Source organism: Gouania willdenowi, chromosome 1 (genome assembly GCF_900634775.1).
Source record: "Gouania willdenowi chromosome 1, fGouWil2.1, whole genome shotgun sequence".
Taxonomy (NCBI): domain Eukaryota; kingdom Metazoa; phylum Chordata; class Actinopteri; order Blenniiformes; family Gobiesocidae; genus Gouania; species Gouania willdenowi.
In genome coordinates, this window is record NC_041044.1 from 36245880 (window position 1) to 36258019 (window position 12140).

Consider the following 12140-nt stretch of genomic DNA (forward strand, 5'->3'; position numbering starts at 1 on the left):
CAAAATAGAAAGATGTCAACACAGGAGGATGAATGTGTGGAAGCTGTGATGAGTTTTCTTCTAAAACTGTTTTAGAAAAATCCAGCATTTCCTTTTTGAAAGAGAAACAGCGAGGGGCGCTTTTGTAAATTTTTGGACGGTAAAGACTAAAGACGGCAAAGCGGTTCCTTGTTATCATTGTCTTTGCCAATGACGACATCATCATTTGTTACTGTGTGATTGGCTAAAACAAATCATGGTGGACAGGGGCTTCGCCCAATCAGCTTCAAGCATTCTGTTCATGTCCCTCCCTGGTTCTGAAAGGATTCGCCAGACACAGACCCAGATTGATTTGGAGAACTCAAGTTAGAGGGAGGGCTACACATCAATCTGGCTCTTGCCAGGCTAGAAGTTCTTTTCCAAGGAGTAAAATGTTTGTTTTTGCCTGTAATCTTACAAATGTCAAACTTTCGTCAATGTATTGTCAAATCTGGTTTGGGTTTGTTCATAGGGAGTAAATATATATGACGAAGTGGAAACTGGAAAAAAAATTAACTATTTCAATGGATCTCCTAGTGCTGGGCAATTTTTTTGGTTTTTTAATTTTTTTGTTGCAAAATGGCGATATACGATATGTCTTGATATTTTTAACACATAAAAGTTTTACCAGAAATACAATTCTAGGTTAAAATGCTGATGGAAAATGCCACACAAGCTCATTTATTAACAAACAGCTGCACATTGCACAATATGTGTCACTTTAGTCTTTTTCTTCTCTAAGGGACAGCACGTGTGAGTGAGTTCTGTAGTGTGCCTTGTTTAGGGGAAGGTTTGGGTTAGGACGCAATCATCTAACTTGGCTTTTCATACTGTTCTGAGCAGAAGTGACTCCTAAAACTAGTACATAATAATACACTGCCCAGCCCAGGCCTAGGATCTCGTATGGCATAAAACCTACAACAGCATTTTTTTTTTTTTTTGTGAAACCATTTTCCATTTGTTAATGCGCAAAATGAAACAAGACCTGTTCTATATGGAGGACAGTTAATAACATTTTAGTTTATTTAGGATTTTGTTTACATGTAACCTGAACATGAACAGTGTTTTCTATAATTATACATGATTAAGACAATATAATGTAGATGTTTCAACAGGTTGTATTTTTTTTTTTTAGGGATTTCCCAATACAACTTTTTCACTTCCGATATGATACTAATATTGCAGCCTTGCGTATGGGCCGATACCAATATTGATCCGATATGATATTAGCTTTTATTACTTATTTTGTCGTGTGGAATGTTAGAAAAGGCTTGATAAAGTGATGTTACTCAAACAGAGAACAATAGTCAGCAACAGTAGGTTTTTGTTGGAATGTGAACCATAGTCACCTATGGATAGAAGTGCTGGAGCGGAATATTTTACCGGAGAGCTTATATCGGTGATTTTAGATGCAGTCGGATAAAATCCGATATTCGTTTTCTGGCCGATATCGGACCGATAACAATATCGGATCGGGACACCTCTAATTTCTTTTTTTAGAAAGTGTGTTTTACGTTCAAATTAGGCATAACTCTAGATTCTCCACCTATCCCTTGTCTCTTTTAGGATATTGTTGGGATGCTACGGTGAGGTTGAGGGAGTTTTGGCACCTCTGGTAGCTCTGATCTGACCGTTGTCTGCCCATTACCGTAGCTAAAGGATGTGTGCATGCTTAATGTGTGTTTTGTATTTAGTGTACCAGTGTCTGCTTGTAAAAGTGAGGAACATGATTCCCAGTGGAGGAAGTGGAGTCCAGCTGATGAGATTGTGACTGCCTGTCATTAACCGCTAACAGGGGAGGAGAGAAGCTAATGGAGCTCTCAACAACTAATGGACACAAAGCCATTGATTATTTATTTATTTATCAATCTTATGGTGCTGCTTCCAAGCTTCAGAACAGGGTTGCCAGCTCACACAGTAAACAGCTTGTTATTACTCCAAGTGAAGGCAGAGTTTCAAATGATGGATGATTTAATAGCTTTTTCAGATCGAGAGGATGGATTTCTTGTTGCGATCCATGTTAGTCTTTCCATAAAATCCTTGGTGGTGTATTGTTTTTGTTTTTTTGTTTTTTAAATATCTTTGGGCCTGTTTGAATTGTGATAAATGTTGTTGCTGCTGGTGTCTGCTCATTAGAGGCCTGTAATTGTTCAGGCATTTTGGGATGCAATGATCCCTTTATAGTCTAGCAGACATTACTGAAAAGACAATTGATTTTCAATCGAACAAACACAGATAAGTGATTTTAAATGCACTACGTTGATGTCTCTCTTTGTGACGATGTAAGTCAGTAATATTTTAGTGTTCATTTTCAGTAAAGACAAGAAAATAAGAGACAGAAGGAAATATAATAAAAAGTTCAACTCAGGCTTACCATGAAAGACATTAAATGTCAAAGAATTTATATTTTGAACGGATGTTGTGTATCAATACTGCTAAAGTCAACCTCTCCAGCTCTTGTGGCTCCTTGTATTTTTTATGGGTGCAAATGAAATGTATAATTTTACTGTTATTTACCATGAGACCAGCCATCGCTCATCTTTTCTTTTTATGTGTGTTTTACACCTCAAACATGATCATCTAAATCATTAAGAAAGAACTCGGGCGAGAAGGTTCATAACCAGAAAAAATTGAATACTAAGGAATGGGGTTAGTGTAAACAAAGTTTGGAATTAGAAAATGGAGGAAAAAACCAGATGGTAAATGATTAATACAAAAATATTTTGTATTTAACTAATTTATTTGTAATGCAGGCAGATTTACTATTGTTTTTGTGTTGGTTTTTCTGGGGTACTGTATAGAATAAAAAAGTTCACATTATCTAACGTGTATGGCAGGGTTTGTCAACCTTAGGGTTGTGACCCCATGTGGGGTCGCCTAAAATGTGTAATAATACAATCTAAAAAAATACTGATACAAATTGCATTTTAAAAAATTAAGCCTTGGCGATAAAATTATAACAATATATATCACGATAGAGATGTTATCAATAGAATGTTTGATCATTTCACTGAACTCCATTAGAAAAAACCGGAAACAACCCTCGGCCTAGAACCGCAAGACATTCTGGGGGATGTAGGCAGAGGAATGGGTTGAGCTGCTCAAAGTAGCTGTGTACATCAGTAGTTTCATGTTTCACCACCTGAAATGATGAGCCGAGCAACGCAACGGTCATTGTGCACTGCCGCTCTCCCACCCCTCTCGCCGCTCTCGCACTGCTCGTCACAGCCTACCTGAAGCTGCTGTGCACCAGTACATCACAGACTGCTACTTGGTTAAAAACCAGACACCCAACAAAGTGAACCAGTTCAAGATCTTCCACCAGATCCACCCAAAGTTCCCGCAAACACATTAATGGAGAGAGAGAGGTGCATGCTGGAAACTCCACTAAAGCATGCTAAGCTAACCCACCGACACATAGACTGGGCTAAGAGCTAATGCTAACCACCGGAGAGACCAGTAAAAAGTACACAGCGTACTGTCATCAAACCACAAATGGCCACAGATTTACTTATGGTGAGATTTAACACTTGTATGGAAGGATTAAAGCTAACATGTCACGCATCGTGTGAAATGATTATATTTCACGTGCTCACAGACTAAGCTGGCCCTATTAGACAGTAATGTAACTATTGTGATTATTACACCAGAATATCCTGTTCGTACTGCTCTCAGTAATTAATGATTAAATCATCAAGTCTGATTTGGTTTAATTACTGGGAATCAGCAAGATATGTATCAACCATACCTTTATGTAACTCATTAAAAGACATAAAATAAACAAGATTCAGCAGCAGTAAAAACACTATTGGAGTTAAATGTGATGCACATTTTGAGTAAGCATTTATTTAATGTATATATTTGTACGTTGAACAGTTTATTTTTTGAATTGAGGGTTTTTAGTTTATTTCCATTGTTTTGTTGACCTCTTTTTAAATGTTAAAGATTACGTTTAAAATAAAAGTATTTAAATTTGGCCTTTTTTCTTTTGGTCTTTATTTTAATTAGGTAAAAAAATACACATACAGATACATATTTCAGGCATATCGCCCAGGCCTAACATATATTTTGTATGTATTTTTTTATTATTATTTTGCACAGTTTAAAAAAATTCTTGATGATTATGATTTCTATTTATCATGTGAATCATGTGAACAAAATAACATCCCCAAGTTCCCTGTTAAGCCCTTAAAGAATAATGGTATAAAATAATAAAACTAGAAAAACACCAGTAATATAAATAGAATATATACAATACAAATATACAATGATATACAAAACAACAGTGACAATAATATCACAGAAATAGATATACAGTTCAGGAAGAGGCAGAAATATCAAAGAGCTTAAATAATTAATATTTGTTTTCAAATCAAAACACCCCAAACATTCTCTAACAACTGTATTCTATACTTTTACTTTCTTGTATATAAATCTAGTTCAAATAAAAAGCAGGATGAAAATGTCTGCGCTTGTCACTTTGTGCTTGTAACACAGTATAACAAACATGATCAAAAAAAATTATTTTAGGGAAAAAGAGTCTGTGGTCATCAAAAAATTCTGATATAAAATTGGGTCACGACAAGAAAACGGTTGGCAACCACTGGTTTATGGCTAAACTAGATTTTTTTTTTTTTTAATTTTAAGTATTATATTGTTACTGTCGATCTTTTTAAAGATGGCCTAAGTTCACTGCAATGTCCTTCAGACAGAAAAGCTCTTTCTGAAAACCAATAGTGTTTGTGGTGATGGATATCTTTGTTTCATCCAGATATACTGTCACAGATCTGTTTATTATGCAAAGACGGGACAGAAGGACATTAAAGAGGTGGGGCCTCACCATGGTGACAGCAGGGGTCGTGACCCGGAGGCCGCCACGCCTGGATGGCCTTTTTAGTAGAGCCAGGCAATTAGAGAAGCAGGGAGATTGGAGCACTGTGTGCAGGACACAGCCATCAGTTTATGTTTTATGTGTGTGTGGAGTCCATATTGGCTTGTTGGTGTTGGATGTTTTATTGTTATTTTATGCAGAGTGGATGGAGGTCTGCGGATTTTGTGTGTGAGCAACAAAAGGCTTCTTTCTCCTCTTGTTAGGTTTGTGTTTTTGTGCCAAAGGTTTGTTGCTTTTTGGATGTCCTGTGGACGAAGGCCACCAATAGATCAATACCAGTCATTAAATGTCATCATGTATTTTGTCTATGAGGTTAAAAAAAAAAAAGTAATATGTAAATAAAAAAAAAACCTACATCAATAGAAACTGTAAATGTCCTTAAATGTCTTGACTGTTTGAGTGAAATCAGTTTGGTAATGTTTTGATAATTTGTTCTCTCTCCTCCATAGGCTGTTCCTCCAAGTCATTCAAGCTGTACTCCCCCAAGGAGCCCCCCAACGGTAGCACTTTTCCTCCCTTCCACCCCGGCACCATGCTGGACAGAGACGTGGGGTGAGTATTATGTCAGAGTGGGGCTGTGTTTTTACATTCTTTGTATTTCATGTGCTTTTTGTAATATTGCTTTCCCCCCCTTTTATTTGACATGTATAGTTATTTTTTGTTTGCAATTAGAAATACAAAGATGTATGGTATCCACTTGGGATGTTGTTGGTAAACAGAGTAAACTACAGCTTGAAACATTGACCAATGTTTCTGTACCACCAATTGTCCTGGTCAAAGACAATTTTTTACTTTTTGTTTTTATTTCAGAAAAACAAAACCTTGTTTAATACTTATTTTTGCTGTGCTAAACAAACCTATAACAGCAATGAGAAACACATCAAGCTTATTTCTCTTTAATGTCTAAAGCTGATGCAGAAATCCCTCCATTGCATGTTTCGGACAATATCACGCATTTAAACAAGTGACTGAATGTCTAGCAAGTATAGAAAACTAACAAATATGTCCCATTTCACTAATAATCTTGTTGTGCACTAAGGGTTTGAGAGAAACAACACGTCTATCATCTGTACGTCTTGTACTTGCTGTACGCTTGACCATAAAGCTGACTTTGACTTTGCTCAAAATTTTGCGCTGCATGTTAAGGTTCAAATAATGATCATGCTATCTTGTGACTGTGTTGTGATGAACAAGTGGTTCAGATTATTATGACTGCATTTAAATGTGAAAAAGCTCTGGTATAAAGACAAGGCTTAGTTGAACTCGTGATCATTTCACTGCTTCAGCTCTGCTACAGTTTGTTCCATTTCTTTGTATTAAAATACAAAAATAATGTTGGAACAGCAACACGGAGAAACTGAGTTTTATTAAAATATATATAAAAAAATACAATGAAGAAAAATATTTTGAAAATGCAAAGCACCAAACACAGCTGCTCACTTTGTGTTATTCGTTTCCACAATCATTAAGAGATCTCTACACGTTTTGTTTTTATATAATAAAATAATTGCTCTACAACTGTTCTACAACAGTTTAAGGACTTTTTACATTAGTGTACATAAACAGTATACTGTATTCAGTCTAATCACAGGTGTTATTCTAAATTTTGACACCAAATTTAAAATGTATTACACTAAATTAATATTTTTTCTAAATATTGGTTATCTTTGAGTCTAAGGCTGCACATTTGTAAACACGAGTTGACGATTTAAGCAGGATTTATGGTGTTCTAATGCTAAGAAATGCTGACAGTTGCCAAATTATCAGCCTGCATTCGCAGTTACTTTACTAGCTGTTTATCCTGCATTTAAAACACAATGGTGGCTGCTTCGGCCTTTTAAGTGGTCACAAAAATACTTATTTTCTAACAAGCACTGCATGAGCTAGACCTCATTTGTTACTACAATTGCAGTATTTTGCCTCTTTGTCGGGCAAGGCTGAATGTTACTACTGGGGATTGCTGAAGAAAAAAGAAGAACGGGTTGAGTTTTTAGAACATGAATTTCCATTAGGTGACTAGCCTGATAGCCCCTTTAATCCCAAACCCCTCTACTGCTTTCTGTATTTAAGTTAATTTAGCATTACGCGTTACTCATACCAGTTATGTGGAAACGTTGTGCTTTGGCTTCTTGTGATTTTCTGTCTGCAATCAAACTGCTTGAAGAGCCAATCCTGCATAGGTAATTTTAAAACTTCCCGTTCTCTCCACTTTGTTTTCAGAAGCTCTTCATAGAATCAGATGTGCACGTTCTTCAGCTCCAGGTTAGAGCAGGGAGTAAAAGCTGCTGAGCTCTGATCAAACCCATCAGCCAATAGAAGGGACATTAGACACTTAATATGGCCCCAAAAAATACAGAAAAAATCATTTATTTAGAAGCAATAGTACATTCCATTCAGACTGAAGCATCTGATTTCACAAGCTGTAAGGCTGCTCTAGGAACTTCAGAGAATGTTCCGACATAAAAGCAGATTGGCTTAGATTTTGATGTTGTTTGTGTACATTGCTTTGCAGAGTTTTTGTTCATGTTCAGCTTAGATTTCAATTAGAACATAAGTATTTAATTGAACACATTCATTCAATGTTTAACCAGCCACCTTTAACTTAAAAAAAAATGACAAGAGCATTTTCATTTTCTTCAATCACACTCTCACGCATCTTAATGGGGACCTATTATACCAAATTTTCACCTTTTAAAACAGTTCCCTGTGGTCTAAATGACATATCTGTGCTGGGGATTGGTAAAAACACAACATGAATCAAGCAACAGAAGAGGTTTAATACCCTGTATGAAGCGGTTAACTTCTTGAATAAGCCTACATTCTGGGTGAACTCATCCTTTAGTAACTCCATAAGTTGATCATTTAAAGTGTAAAAGCGGCGCTGTCTATGATAAGTGCCGGAGAAGAGCAGCCCTCTCTCCCCTGTCACCAGCGGATTTTAGCTTGTGACGTCACAAACTCAGAAAATTTGAAACGGAGCATTTTTGTCTGTGTTGTAAGCCTTACACAGACCACAAAACAAGGATTGCATGGATTTATTTCCACACATTGTGTGCCAGTGGACACTCAAGTTACCTCGTGTTTTAAAAAAAACTGCAAGGTATCACCTCTACCTCTCTGTAACATGTATGTTGTATACTTTAGTAGAAAAAATGAGTCTAAAGAATTGCACACACTTCAGAACAATTTACCATCTCTGAGGGAAAGACGGGCAAGGTTTCAGAAGTTTTTGCTGTTGTTAAATTTTCAACTTCATGAAACTCTTTTTTTATTATAATTTTTTTTTAGCAACAAGTAAAAAATTGAAAAGCATAATTCTATATAAAAGTGTCCTCTTACTTTAGAACAAAAGGCATGAAGTGACAGCATTGACTGTGGATGTGCTTTAACCTCTCATTGCCTTATAGAATTTTGCACCCCCGGTAGTAAAGCCTGTCACATGTTTTGTCGTACAACTACAATAACCTCCAGCTAAGGCTTGAAATAAACAATAAGCTGAGAGCTGTACAAATACCTGCATGCAGGAGTGGGTTAAACTGGTTCACCTATTTCCAACTCAGAGTTACGCTGCTTTTTTCCAAATACGCGTCACTAACCGGGGGTGGGAATTTTTACGCACCCCACAATTCAATAACACATATTTCTTCAGTATTTATTTTTTTCTCACCGTAACCACTGATGAATTGCTGCTGTTTTTTAATAAACAGAGTACTTGCATTTAGACACAGTAGAAAAATGTAGCTCATTGTTGTTAAACATGCAAAGGACATCATTTGTAAACTCTTCAGTTTCAGATGTAGCAGCATCCTTGCTTGTAACATATATGATAAAAAAACACATAAAAGGGCTGTTCAAAATTATACAGTTTATCATATGCACTAAACAGCTGCTTAACCATAGTACTTTTAAGATATCTGTTAAAATTCCTATGATAATATTTTGTGTAATTTAGAGCAACATGATGAAACGCTAACCCTGGTACAGCTAGGCTACACAATGCTAAAACTGAGTAAACATGGTTTACTGTGTGATATGATAATAACTTAAAAGTGCACTTTTAGCAATCAAAGAAAGACAATAAGGTGATTTTGATGAATATAAGTAACCCAGATAGAAATAAACTAAAAATAGTAAAATGCTTAAAACAAATTTAAATTTGAACAATTATTTTAATAAATGCTGTTGTTCCAAACTGGAACAATATTTTTTTTGTTAGTGTTCACCAGAGGCTTTAATACAAATACAGTCAATCAAACATTTTAGTCACACCCATGCAGCTCTAACATTTAACATTATGTAAATGGTAAATGATAAATGGACTTGATTTATTTAGCGCCTTATAACCACACTGAAGCAGTCCCAAAGCGCTTTACATATCAGCTCATTCACCCAGTCACTCACATTCACACACCAATGGGACAGGACTGCCATGCAAGGCGCTTGTCGACCACTGGGAGCAACCTAGGGTTCAGTGTCTTGCCCAAGGACACTTCGACACAAAGTCAGGTACTGGGATCGAACCCCCAACCTCTCAATCAGAAGACGACCCTGTACCACCTGAGCCACGGTCGCCCGGTATTATGTGTTTATTACTTTTACATTGTCAGGGCTGAAATAACCAATAACTGCAGGTCAAATGTAAGCTTAACTAAGGAGGTGTTCATAACTGCCGTAATCTCCTGGATCTGTTTACCTTTGGTAGAATTCAGTAGGATCCTCAATAATTGTTGTTTTTTCAGTGTAATATTTTACTTATATTCTGTTATAACAGGATACATTCCAGATTCACGGACATCAAACATGGGTTTTTGTTTATTGAAGTACGTGTTGTGGACAATAGGAAGTAATTCATTTATGCACTTAGTTGCGGGGCAATAAAAATGGTAAATCATTCAGCACATAAATTGTCTTAGTTATGTAAGGTGTTGTAATAGTATTATTCAACTTTGCTAAAAGTATTTAAAGCTACTCTCCCCGATCATTTTTCTTCAATTCAACTTTATTTGTATAGCACAATTTACAACAGTCATCTCATTACGCTTATCTTTTTAGATAAAACCATTGTGTATGCCTGATAGATCAATTGTTCAAACATCATCTACTCCAAAAAAATGGAAAAAGATTGACATTGCTGCTCTGAAGTCTGTTTTCATCTCCAAACACTACGTTTGTTGACATTTTGTTCTGACATTTATTCCGTTTGTTGTCACACTTTGCATTGTGGGATGTGGAGTCCTGTAAACCCATTGCTTCATTCTTACAGCAGTTTATTGTATTGTTTTTTTCACCGCAAGACAACGAAACGGTGATTTACTCAACACTATTTTTGTTCTAGTTTGTTTCCTGTATTTTCCCAGTGATATCAGAACAAAGTTTTTGTAAATATATTAGTTAGTTTTTTTTGCAGTCATAACTTTGTTAAACACTTTGCTTTAGAGGTTGAATATTTATTGTGTTGTGTATTTACAGCTAAAGTAACTAAGTGCAGTATAATTTGTTTTTGAGGTGCCTGTGACTAACGTAAAATGTGTTTCTCTGCTTTGTGTTTATATTTTGTGTGAAATTTGATTTGGTATGAGTGGTCACAGTCAGCAGGGTTAAAGGTTCTTTTCCACACTAATGTGCTGGGGTTTTTTCTCTCTCCATATGTCTTCCCACAGTAAATAAATCACCTGCTGTCAGTGAAGTGCTATTTACTGTTTTCTTCATCTAATTTGCGATGTGTTTGGCTTGAGGCCCAGACTTTTAAAGACTGTGGAGCTCATGCAGCAGGAGCGTGTATTAAGACTGTGGTTAAATGCAATTATCTGTGTCTGTTTTTACAGTCCCACCCCAATGTACCCTCCCACATACCTGGAACCAGGAATAGGGTATGTTTTATTTATTTATCTTTTACATATTTGTTTTGCAGCTGGTGTGGGGGCAGAATTAACAAAAATATGGGACGAGACGAGATTATTGAAATATGTACTCGTTTTCATCCTTGGTTAACAGAAATCACACATTCAATTGTAAACTTTGAAACATTTTTTTTTTGTGTGTCATGTTTATTTTTCAATTGGACATATAGGAGGCCCACACCATACGGCAATCAGACAGACTACAGAATATTTGAACTCAACAAACGGCTACAGAACTGGACAGAGGTTTGTGACCGCCTTCACACGTGTGCGTATTCAGTACAGAATGACAGCTGATTGTGTGTCCTCTTTCCTCCTGTAGGAGTGTGATAACCTGTGGTGGGATGCCTTTACTACAGAGTTCTTTGAGGACGATGCCATGTTGACTATTACTTTCTGTCTGGAAGATGGGCCCAAACGTTACAGTAAGATGCAGTCACGTGTACTGTTGCTTCAAAACATCACAAATGTAGCATGTACTTTAGCATTTTGATATTATGTGAAATTCTGATGGTGTTTGTGTTTTTCTTTCAGCGATCGGTCGGACGTTAATTCCCAGGTACTTTCGGAGTATATTTGAAGGCGGTGCCACTGAGCTCTATTATGTGCTGAAGCATCCCAAGGAGTCTTTCCACAATAACTTTGTCTCCCTCGACTGTGATCAGTGCACCATGGTCACCCAGAATGGAAAGCCCATGTTCACACAGGTATGTGGAAAATTGCCTTCTTACCTTTATGTGCACATTATAACAACTTTCATTGTTGATATTAAATGTAAGAATACACCCTTCTTCTTTCTTGGCTTATTGATGTGTTGCAGCCAACTTGAATAGGTGCATATTGCCAGCTACTGTACATGTTTTATTACATTACTTTCCTATTGTACACTCCCATTAAAGGACACACGCTCAATGTGCTTATATAAATTAAACCCACAACTTTTTTTTGGGTTGTGAGCTCATTTTTTTATCACTCATTTCTGGCGACCCCAGAGTGTGAATAATAATTATTACTAATAATAGTTTAAGCTCTGAGCTTTTTGTTCATTTCTTTGATGCGTATTGTTTTTTTTTTTAATTGTGCAAAATGGATAAATAAATAAATACAAAAACATTTGCATTACTTTAATCAGTAGTTTATTTTAAATTTATTATTACAAGACATTTCAGGCAACCCCATTTTATTTTTAGGTGAGCCCACATGGGGTCACGGCACCAAGGTTGAAAAACTCCACTCTAAATAGTGCATCCACAAAATATTTGACATTATGTCCATCTTTTTGTAAAATTTAGCTTTTAATGTTGCTTTTTGCACGTTGCCGGTCTGCTTCT

At 36.3% G+C, this 12140-nt stretch overlaps 1 protein-coding gene across 3 annotated transcripts in view; it reads left to right on the forward strand.

Annotated features, from left to right (window-relative positions):
• The window catches only part of ldb1b (LIM-domain binding 1b), a 46967-nt gene that overhangs the window by 29104 nt on the left and 5723 nt on the right, over positions 1-12140 (forward strand). For all 3 annotated transcript variants that reach the window (XM_028445144.1, XM_028445223.1, XM_028445308.1), the window contains 5 exons: positions 5359-5461; positions 10735-10779; positions 10980-11055; positions 11132-11234; positions 11344-11516. In XM_028445144.1, the coding sequence (XP_028300945.1) occupies positions 5359-5461; positions 10735-10779; positions 10980-11055; positions 11132-11234; positions 11344-11516 (500 nt within the window). The remainder of the gene's footprint in view (positions 1-5358; positions 5462-10734; positions 10780-10979; positions 11056-11131; positions 11235-11343; positions 11517-12140) is intronic.